This window comes from Mytilus edulis, chromosome 6 (genome assembly GCF_963676685.1).
Source record: "Mytilus edulis chromosome 6, xbMytEdul2.2, whole genome shotgun sequence".
NCBI lineage: Eukaryota > Metazoa > Mollusca > Bivalvia > Mytilida > Mytilidae > Mytilus > Mytilus edulis.
The window spans coordinates 5514223-5526467 of NC_092349.1; the positions used below are offsets into that span (position 1 = coordinate 5514223).

General features: G+C 33.3%; 1 protein-coding gene across 1 annotated transcript; it reads right to left on the reverse strand.

Annotated features, from left to right (window-relative positions):
• Nucleotides 1-10980: 10980 nt before the first annotated feature.
• LOC139529023 (cerebellar degeneration-related antigen 1-like) lies at nucleotides 10981-11424 on the reverse strand. Its single transcript, XM_071325258.1, has one exon. The coding sequence runs from the start codon at nucleotides 11422-11424 to the stop codon at nucleotides 10981-10983; it is 444 nt and encodes a 147-aa protein (XP_071181359.1).
• Between the last annotated feature and the right edge of the window lie 821 nt (nucleotides 11425-12245).

A 12245-nucleotide genomic window follows, 5' to 3' on the forward strand; every position in this document is an offset into this window, starting at 1 on the left:
TAGTTTATAAAATAAAACAAACTGGAATATCTATAGGAGACATTAAAATGCAATAAGATGTGCGTTTAAAAGAAGTTTCGTATTAGACAAATGCCCCCTACGAAACAGTTCATACATTATGAAAATGATAACATTTTAAAGAGTATTTAAGATTGCGCGTTTTATTTACAAACAGGTCTATAACAGAGGTTTTGAAAATAACTCTAGATTTTTTTTTCGTAAAGTTGATTTTTCATTTTTTCAGGTCTGTAATTTTATTGAAAAACGCCTTTAAAACTGACAACAATATGCATAACCTTTTAATATATAGATGTACATGCTGTTAAAGATATCGAAAATGAAGCAGCTGTCGAGTCAGGTAATGTGTTAAGTAGATATTTTAGTTTCTTTCAAAGTTTTTTTTTGTGGAGAAAATGGAGAAGGATTAGCAATATCCCATATCCCAAAAATGCAAAACTGTAGTTCCTAATTTCTCGTCAAACTGTCTCTGGCGAATACTAAACGTTTTTCCTAATTCATTATGGCATAATGCGGTATGGGCTAGAATTGAATCAGCAATGGTTTCCCGGGGGCAGAAATAGCCCATATAATTTAAAAATGTATTTACTACATTTACTATGTTTTCATTCAGGATAAATCAATGCTTTTTAACAGTCATAATCACAAATCTGATGTAGGGTGACACATGCGTTTCGCCCGACAATTAATGCCTATATAATAACTTCTTTTAAAATTGCCTCTTCGCTCAATCATTCCCATATTTTGTGGTATTCCTAGTTCTTGGAGTTTTCTGTATTTTAACTAAGTTCGTATTTTCCCATTTCCAAGTTACTTGAAGCTTGCCCACGCTTCCAATTTTATGTTATATTAGTATGCAGCTGTTTTCATTAGAACTACTGATAATAAATACACAAAAAGAAATGTCATAAGATGTGTTGAAACGTGGTTAATTCATCACCAAATTTTCATCATGTGCTATCAGATATACGTTCTTAGTGTCAATATCAATAAAACAGTATCTAGTTACGATTATCTTCTCATTTTTTAATACCAGAATTATGATTATCTTTTTTCCGAGTTACGATTATAATCCCGATTTTTTCAACGGCAATTCCAAAGTGCTTAGACAATTCCAGTGCACCGTTACGATTCAAATACGATGTTATGGTATAGAAAAACCCTGCAGCTGAGTAACTATTGACAAAAACTTGCTACATTTGAGAAAAATGACTGTAAAGATTTTACCTATATCTGCTGTCGCCATATTGGGATAGCCGTAAATTCCAGTTACTGTTATCACTTTAACATATTTAATACCAGTGGATATGGCATATGTATTATACATGTTCATAAGATATGCTAGAAATAAAACACAAATACATATTCTCAAAATTTGCATTTTTTTCTCCCAAAACTGTGACAAACTGAGTAATCATATTTCGTATATAATAGTGAACTGAAGATTAGGGGAATATAACCTAACATAGAAGGTCTGTTTGTTTTATATCTTAATCTTTTTTAAACTAGAAACTATGCTAAACGTGAAGACTTAAACTTTCAAATTGTCAACTTCCCATTTAACAGCATTATAGGAGAGGAAGATAAGAACAAAGGGAACATTCAAACTAACAACTCGATGTCAAACTGACAATGCTATGGCAAATTGAAAACGACAGAAAAACAACCGACAGTATACACAATACAGCGCAGAAAACTAAACTAAACTAAAGATTGCACAAGAGGAACTAGATCAGTGGAACCATTTTATACATAAGGAAATGCCTGTACCAAGTCAGGGATATGACAGTTGAGATCTATATGTTTGATGTGTTTGAGCTTTTCTCATTTGATTAAGGACTTCCCGTTTTGAATTTACCTCGGCATTCGGTAATTTTGTGATTTAACTTTTTTTCTGTCAAGTTAAAAAGAAAAAGCGGCCTGGTAGTAGGAAGTAAAAAAGAATCAAGATATACAACGACATAACATGCGTTTGGTATTAAACAAGATAAGAAAGGAATTAAATGAAAACTATTCCAGAAATAAATTTAAACTAATAAAAGAAGCTCGCCTAAATTAGTTTAATTCGGCTCAAACTATTTCAAATTGGAGACATATTCCAATAAAAGTTTTAAATTAAATAATTTGGATGTCAATGAGTACTATGTACATTTAGACCATTTAAATTATCAAACCCCAGGCGGATAATAAAGAGGGTGTAAGCCCTGTGTTTGTATCAGATTGAGAAACGAATTACAAAATGCAGATATAATACATGCACAAAAGAAGAGATAGATCACATAACTATAAAATTGTTATCTTTGGAACTATGTTATCAAAGATATGGATTCGAGTATTTTGACTTTGAATTTGAAGCTTTTATTTGTATATAAAACAAAACAAATAAACAAGATTTTTTCCAAGAGATTTAGCTCTTTGTTGAAATAACACATTTTGGATTGTATAAAACATGTAAAAGTATCAACTTTGGGTTGTTTGTGTTTTCCTTTAAATATAGATGAATAACATTAACGGTACTAATTTTCCTGCACCAGATGCGCATTTCGACAATACATGTCTCTTCAGTGATGCTTGTGGCCAAAATATTTGAAATCCAAAGCTTATATAAAAGATGAAGAGCTATAATCCAAAAGGTTCAAAAAGTATAACCAAAGCTGTGAAAGGAATCAGAGCTTTGCATGAGGGAGATACATTCCTTAATTTATAATAATTTCTAATATTTTGTAACAGCAAATTTTAATAACACAAAAAATCCGTATTTTGTACTGGCTACTGGGCTGGTGATACCCTCGGGGACTAACAGTCCACCAGCAGAGGCATTGACCCAGTGGTAGTAATAACATTAACGGTACTAATTTTCCTGCACCAGATGCGCATTTCGACAATACATGTCTCTTCAGTGATGCTCGTGGCCAAAATATTTGAAGGTTGCCTATTTTTTTGTTTTTAATCAGCCAGTATAAACATTTAATCAATTATCAACATCTCATGAATATCATTATCTTCAAAGGCACTTCTACTTTTAATTTCTTCAAGATTTCAAGAAAGTAAAAGAGAAAGTTGGAAGTGACACTATGTTTACTGAGAATCGATGAAGGTTTTGAGAACCAAAGCAGACACGGATAATTCCTATTGAGCTACTTTTTGTGAAAAGGTGTTGTATCTTTACGATGATATGAACAGATTCAAAAGGTGAAAAGACCAAACTTTAGAAATTACAAACTCATAATTGAAGATACCAAAGATATCGAAGTGAACGTGCGAGAATAAAATGGCATAAATCTGAAAACTAATAATTCTTCTCTGTGAGGTGTAAACAATTTCAAATTCCATGTCGTCTGAAGAACTACTTGACTCGACCTGATACAGCACAGCCTCATGTCTGGCCTGATACAACAAAGTCCCAAGTCTGGCCTGATACAACGCAACCCAGGTCAGGCCAAATACAACACAGCCCAGGTCTGACCTGATAAAACATAACACAAGTTTTGGCCTAATACAACACTGCCTCTGGTCTGGCTTGATACAACAGAGTCCCAAGTCTGGCCTGATTCAACAAAGCCCAGGTCTGACCTGATACAACACAGCACACGGTATGACTTGGTAAAATCAGCCTCAGGTCTTACCTGATATAACAGAGTTAAAAGTCTGGCTTGATAGAACACAAGCCAGGTCTGGTATGATACAACACAAGCAAGGTCTGGCCTTCTACATCACAGCCACAAGTCTGGCCTGATACAACACAGCAGAATGTGTGACCTGATACAATACTGACTCAGGTATGGTTTGATACAATAGAGTCCCAGGTCGACATCACGTACAACCCATTTCTGGCCTGATACAACGAAACCCAGGTGTGGCCTTATACAACACAACCAAAAGTCTTGCCTGATACAACACAGTCATAGGTCTTACCTGATCAAACACATACGCAGGTTTTGCTTGATTTAACACAGCGCCATGTTTTATCTGATACAACGCAGCCTCAGGTCTTGCTTGATACAAAACAGCCCAGGTTTGACTTGATATAACACAGCCCCAGGTCTTACCTGATGCAACTCAGCCCCAGGTCTGGCCTGATACAACATAGCAATATATTTTGCCTGATCCAACACAGCCCAGGTCTAGCCTGATACAACACAGCCCAGGTCTAGCCTGATACAACACAGCCCAGGTCTAGCCTGATACAACACAGCCCCAAATCTGGCCTAAGACGTTGTTGATTAAAGATACCTGAATCAAATGGAAAATATCCGGTATCGTGTTGATATCGGACTGGACAATGGAGAGAAAAGGGCTTTAAAACGGGTAGTCAGAACAAATTTGAAGAAACGTGATATATTCAGAGAATACGTATAAGACGAAACAAAATACCTGTTTTTTTTCGATTTTAATCGATTTTAATCAAAAAATTCTTCTTTGTAATTGCATGACTACTTAAATTCAACTACGGAACGAGAGCTCCAACTTAATACACACTTATCATTAGTTTGCGATATTCAAACCACATATGATTAAAGAGACATAGACAGGCATGTATATCAATAATTAGATATATAACTACATATCAACCTGACAATTAGTCTAAAATCCAGACTTACGTTTAAACGAGATTTCTTGCAGGTTTGAGAGGGGATGGACAGCGGCCCCTGAATACAAATACCCTATCCCAAACTCCAACTTCCCTCCCTTTTACTCCCAGACAAAAATCAGTCAAATATATTTGCCTGAATCATCCCGCCAATTTTTACACCTCTCCCTTCAGCCTGACACCTACTTGTCACGTTCCCTTACCCGCGGCCACCACCTCGTTTCAGGACGATTGTGAGTGAAATTCAATAGTTTGAACCTAATTGTATGCAAGTTAAACAACAAAATCTGAAAGCAAGAGAATGATAGTTGTGAAATTTTAAAATGTGTTTACCGATCAAAGAATTAAACTTGATCCAGATGATAAGAGACCTGTTCATACGGGTGATACGAAGAACTTTGACTGACATTAATTGGGCTTGTTTAATTTTCATACTTGTTTGACAAAGTATTTACGTTCACCCGTTGAAAAAATAGTTAAAAAAAATCTAAAAACTTGAGCTTTATTGGAAAAATTTTCATTGAATATTATCAGTTTGACAAAAAAAGAGGGACAAAAGATACCAAAGGGACAGTCAATCTCATAAATCTAAAACAAACTGACAACGCCATGGCTAAAAATGAAAGAGACAAACAGAAAAACAATAGTACACATGACACAACATAGATCCTTTGGTATCTTTCGTCCCTCTTTTTTTGTCAAACTGATAATATTCAATGAAAACATAGACATTGACAAACACTTGACCATTGAGAAGCGTAGTATTTTGTAAACAATAGAACGTGATAGTAGTGTTATGCACCATCTTTTACAATGCTTAAATTGTAACAAAATGTCTCTTTTTGCATGTATACAAGTCCTAGTAAATGTTTTGAATAGAATGACACTCATACATATACTTATGAACAATATATTAAAAACAAATATAAATTAAGGAAATAAATTAAAGAAACACGACTAATAAAACATAAAATTATGAATTTAGAAGACTTGATCTCAGAATGTCCGATGATGATTAATTTGGTAATGAAAAATTTAATCATCTAAGTTCTGTAAAAGTGAATGGGGTTACAGAGAAAGAATATAACATCCAGCCGAAGCTTATCAATTGATTTGACTGCAATCTGCAATATATACAGGCTACCACATGTTTATGAGACTACTAGAAACGTTATGTCTTCAGATAATATCATATTTCTTATGGTGTGAATTCAGGTTGGTTAAAAATGCTAGGAATGAGTATATGATCAAAGACCTTTTCACTGGAAATGACAGGGAAAGTTTGTATATAGTGGAATATTCATGGAAATACTAGAACTTATTAGATATGAAAAAGTAATTTAAGGACGATCACATAAAGTCTGCAAAATTACATAATACATTGTACCAACCTTGAACAAACTGATAACTTGATTTGTGATTTGACGGCGGTACATGAAGACAAGCAGGTACATGCGATTACTAGATACATCACGTCAGTCTTCAGGATATTGTTATTTTTTTCTAATGTGCTGCATGTTCTATTATAACGTATAATGACAGATAGTTTCTGATGTATATGATTAGGTTGAATGACACTAGACATCCTTGCGATATTATGGTCGAATTTTAAAATCCGGGCATTTATGATAACACAGTGGTGCAGTGGTGTACGGATACTTTTGATTGTAAAAATGATACTGAAGGAACCATTGACAATGTGCTATTGTCATTATGAATAAATACATTTGGACTTCATGCACAAAAAGGATTAAACATGGTTACTTTGTTTGAATACTAACACTTTAGTGATTATCATGTCCAGTTACTAGACACGCCAAAAGCATCAAGTTTGCTGCTTCAAAACAGTGGATTATGCAACAACTAAGCAAATTTGAGACAATTATGATCAAGACATTGATAAACTCTCAAAAGCAATAGAATGCAAAAATAAGCAAGTCTGAAACCACAAAATATACATTCACATTTGGGACGCAGGTTTTTGATAGAAGATAATTCACAGGAAGACTAGGACAATCTTAGAAGGTATATTTATTCAATAGAAACACAGTTAAAACATGTCCAAACAAAGAACATTTTAATCCCAAAAAAAATATTGGATTAACTATTTTATTCATGTCAGATTTGAACATACCAATTGTCGCGAAGTAACCTACCCATTTGAAAGAGACATTTGCTCAATGTATGTACGCCGTTGCGACATTTTTTTTTATATTTTATTTGTTTTTAATCTTCCGAAGTTGATGCTCTTAAAATGATCCCTGTATTTCCTCATCGTTGCAATCTTTCAGACGGTACTTCCGTTGTTATGTACTTAAAATAGTACATAACACTTCTGCGGTTCACTAAGGTGTATATCTCTTTTCAAATTAACCTTTATGTCTTGCGATTCGCAGTTTGTCGCAAAAATAAGTTTAAGTTTTTGCATTCGGGTAATGTTTCATAAAGATGTCAGTATACTTTATTCGTGTTCGTTTCGCTTTCCTGTAACGGGGTTCATTTTGATTGATCTTGGATCGGTGGTGTTATACTGATAGAAAGTTTCACTGTATACCGCCATCTTGGATTGTACAGTATAAAATCGATCAGGTCCGTTGCCTAAATCTTCAAATACGATACATATTTGTAATTTATACGTAAGACTGCTTATTTGAATAAAGAAAAAGGGGGATTCATTGCCTTTTCTATAACAGTAAACAAAACCAAATGTTTATGTTTTAAGAATCAATGTTCTACTTGGTCATTTAAGAGGAGATAAATCTTATAGTAAAAATTGCATACTAGAATGATAGTGTAATTTTTATTTTTTTTACATATAGTAGAAAACAAGTTCGTTGACACGTAGCTCCCCTGGATCAATGGGTCAAATACGTTTTTCTCACCACTTGGCGTCTGTCGTCCGTTGTCGTCCGTTTAACTTTTACAAAAATCTTCTTCTCCAAATAAACTCATCATAGATACCAGGATTAAAATTTTATATTAACGCCAGACGCGCGTTTCGTCTACAAAAGACTCATCAGTGACGCTCGAATCCCAAAATGTTGAAAAGGCCAAATAAAGTATGAAGTTAAAGAGCATTGAGGGCCAAAGAATTCTTACTGTATTGCCAAATACAGCTAAGGTAGTCTTATCCTGAGGTAATAAAGACTATTGGTTAAAGTTTAGTCAAACTTGGCCCAAATCATCATTAAGGTATGTAGTTAAGAATGTGTCCGATGATCCAACCTGCCAACCAACATGGCCGAAAAGACTAAAAAGAAAAATAGGGGTAAATGCAGTTTTTGGCTTATATCTCAGAAACTAAGGCAAATCTGACGTTGGGTGAAACAGTTCATCAAAATAAGATCTATCTGCCCTGAAATTTTCAGACAAATCAGATAACCTGTTGTTGCGTTGCTGCCCCTGAATTGGTAATTTTATTGACATTTGGCAGTTTTTGGTTATTATCTTGAATTATATTATAGATAGCTTGAACTGAAAACAGCAACACTGTTCAACTTAGTAAGATCTACAAATAAGTCATCATGACCATATGATCAATTGGTCCCTTAAGGAGTTATTGCTCTTATAGTTAAGTTTTCACAATTTTTCGTAAATTTTTGTAATCTTTAAAAAAAGACTTCTCGTCTAATACTACTGAGACAAATTTTACAAAACCTGGCCACAATCATCATTAGGGTATCTAGTTTAAAAACATGTTAGATGAAGCTTTCTGCTAACCAACATGACCGTCATTAGAGCATTGGGGCAATTGTTGGCTTATATCTCTGAAACTAAAGCATTACGTGCAAATCTGACAACCTCTTGTTGTGTTTCTGCCTCTAAATTATCTTACATATTATTATAAATAGAGATACACTGTAAACAGCAAATAAATTTTGATCTACAAATAAGACAATAAGATCACAATTGTCAATTGAACCCTTAAGACGTTATTGCCATTTATAGTTAATTGAACTTTCAAATTTAAAAAAAAAAGTAAAACTCGAGGGTGTTTCAATCTTATTTAAAGTATTAAGACCACAATCTAAATTGAGACAGTATCAGGCTTGAATAGTGTGTCCACACTTGCCCCAGCTGTTCATTGTTCATTGTTTGCGACCTCAGCACATGTGTATAGTCTTAGATCGGCGAAGCATTTTGCTGAAATAATTAACAGAAATCTCTCCGCGTATTCTTCATGGCTAGAAAGATTAAACTTAGCGACAATTTTCAATAGTGTATATTGAAAGAAAAATGTTTCTGAAGTCCCTACCATCCAACCGACATGGCAGGCATTGCAAAAAAAGAACATACGGATGAACTATAGAAGTTCATAGAATAAATATAAAAAACAAACACAATTTCAAATTGTCACAACTTCAAAACTAATTTAAATAATGATAAGGTGGCTTCAGTAACGAGTGTAAGACTACAATTGGAGGACCTGCTTTTAATTCAAATATTAGGTCTAATTAAACCAAACTCGACCCAAATCATTATAAGGGTATTTAATACTATGTATTATGATTTTAACCTTAGTTTACATGATTTCCAAAACCACAGTAGATACAGGTAAGCGAAACAGGCTCTTGAGAGCCTCTATTTTTTTCTTTTTATTCACCAAAAATGTGTTTTTTCACTAACAATCTATACAAATTTGGGCAATTTTGATCGACTTGTAGCTTGAAAAATAGCACAATGACCAATACTTTTTTTTTAATTTTTCCCCACCCTTGCAATATGAATTTATTTAAAAAAAAAAAACCTGTCTGAAATTGTTATCAGTGGACAGTAAATTGTTTCTGTTTTATCAAATATTAAAACACAGGTTGTTTAAAAAAAAAAGAAGATTTTATAAAATTATTTGATCTTTACCCGTCATTCCATGTATTTCGAAGATATCATTGCCTAATGTAAACACTGAATAAATTCACCCCAACCATATAAATTGCCTCAAATGAAACTTTCGACCTTAAATTGAATTAACTGATAGTAAATCAATGTTGTTTCATGATCATAACTGCATAATTGATCAATTAATAGTCCATTAATGACATCTGATGAATAAAATATTCCTAGACAAATCAAAACCTTTTTTTTTTTTACAAAACTTATTGTAAATTTAGGAAAGTAGGACAAACAAGGAAACATCAACCAAAATTGATCTTGATATTGTAAGTTCATGTTCCTGTAGTCTGAAAGGGAATTTCAAGTATTTTTTATTTAATCATACATTACAGTCATATTTAATTGAGCTGTGAATTTTGCAATATAAGTCGCATTATGCCCAGATAGGATTTTATTTACTACAAATTGACCTTAGATTAAGAATAAAGGAAATCAAAACTTTTAAGAAACTTTTTTATCTCTTTAGCTGTCAGACCACCAATTCACTCCCTCCAATTTAGAACGTAGAACTATAAAACACTTATCGCCCCTTTTCCTTTGTGAGCAAGGTGCTAAAAATGATCAACAGATACAAAGATGATTCTATTGTGCCATTTGAGTATGGACTTTTCGATTTGTAATTTCCTCAAAATTCGGTATTTGTTATACTTTACTTTTTATGCATATTATTGTAAAATAAAATAACTACATCTGAAGTGTAATTCAACTCTAAAGCATCATCCCTGTAAACCAAACTAAAGGTAATGTCGCAGACACTTAATTACAGATTGCACATCAACCGACAATAGTGTGTTGATCAGTCGCTCTGTAACTTGAAGGGACATTATTTAAAAGTGACTGCAAACATTTTCTCAAAATTGCTCCGTATCTAGATGGGAAACTCTTTAGATATTTATTCAAATTCAATGACTTCATACAGATCAACACTGATTAACACATATCAATACTGGTCGACGATCTTCAACAGTCTTGACACTGTTCAGCAATATGAATGAATAAAAATAGATTTTTATTCTTAAGATTACTGATCATGAACAGCGTGATGTACCAGCTAGGAATACGCATAATGCCAAAACAAAACATCCAAAGAAGCAACTATCAACACCGAATAGACGAAACGTGCAAAGTGTTTACACCAGTGGTTGAGGCACACATAGCATCGCTTCTCAAATCACCAAAACGAATGAAGATATATCAACCTAAGTTTACCTCCAGCTGTACCTTTACCTGCAGCTGTACCTTTACCTCCTTTACCTCTAGCTGTACCTTTACCTCTAGCTGTACCTTTACCTCTAGCTGTACCTTTACCTGCAGCTGTACCTTTACCTCTAGCTGTACCTTTACCTCCAGCTGTACCTTTACCTCTAGAGTTTGACGATCCACAACCTCCATAGTTTGCGATTCTACTACCATTTAAAAAAGGTAAGAAGCTTTCATATTAGTGTGCCTACAAATTTGAATATAGGTCGGAAAATTACGCTTTACTGATTGGAATGTAAACCATTATCTTCGATGAGGATACTATCTTCGATGAGGATACTATCTTCGATGAGGATACTATCTTCGATGAGGATACTATCTTCGATGAGGATACTATCTTCGATGAGGATATTATCTTCGATGAGGATACTATCTTCGATGAGGATACTATCTTCGATGAGGATACTATCTTCGATGAGGATACTATCTTCGATGAGGATACTATCTTCGATGAGGATACTATCTTCGATGAGGATACTATCTTCGATGAGGATATTATCTTCGATGAGGATACTATCTTCGATGAGGATACTATCTTCGATGAGGATACTATCTTCGATGAGGATACTATCTTCGTAGTGCAAGTTAGATTCATATATATTGTATCTGACAAAAGAGGGTCTGGAAAAAATTGCAAAAAAGTTAAAACCTTTTTGGAGGGACATTTTTCTAAATCTGGCTAAATTGAAGCCAGAGAAGGTGAAAAATGAAAACAATCCTATTAATATCCTGAGTCAAACCATTTAGCTGAATATCAACATTAAAAGATTTTGAAAGCCATTTATTTTTGAAAATTATTGTAATGATGGTCTATTTTTTTATAAATGATCTAATCTCAGATGGGAAAAACATAATGACATTTGAGCAGCTTAAAACTCAGTATGCAGTTAAAACCAATTTTGTTGAATATTATGGTCTTGTTAGTGCAATTCCAGATATCTGGAAGAAAATCATTCAGATCATGGTAGATTAGATATTATTGAAAATGATATTGTAGAAAAACTCAAAAATGATTAAAAAAAAACATGTAAATATTTTTATCAATTATTTCTAGAAAAAATTAAAGAAAATCCTTTAAGATCACAAAATAAATGGTCTGATCATTTATGTGTTAAGATTGTCGATTGGGGAAAAATTTATTCGATGGCATTTCAAGCAACAAAAAAACACAAAACTTCAGTATTTTCAATTCAAGTTATTACATAGAATTGTATACACAAACTCTTTTCTTTATAACTGTGGTTTAATAGAAACAGAAATGTGCACTTTTTGCACTGAAACCAAAGAAAGCTTATTGCATATATTTTGGGAATGTATATACAGCAAAAATATTTGGATAGCACTTCAAAAATTTATTATTAAAATGTGGATTTAGCCTTAAACATATAGAGGCAAAAGATGTTATTTTTGGTATTGGGGAAACTTTTGACCCATATAATGTAGTACAACATATAATGTTGATTTTAAAATTTTATATTTATAGCTG

What these genes read in the sequence shown, in the direction of transcription:
- LOC139529023 (XM_071325258.1), bottom strand. Translation starts at nt 11,424, where the DNA reads ATGTCCCTCCAAAAAGGTTTTAACTTTTTTGCAATTTTTTCCAGACCC.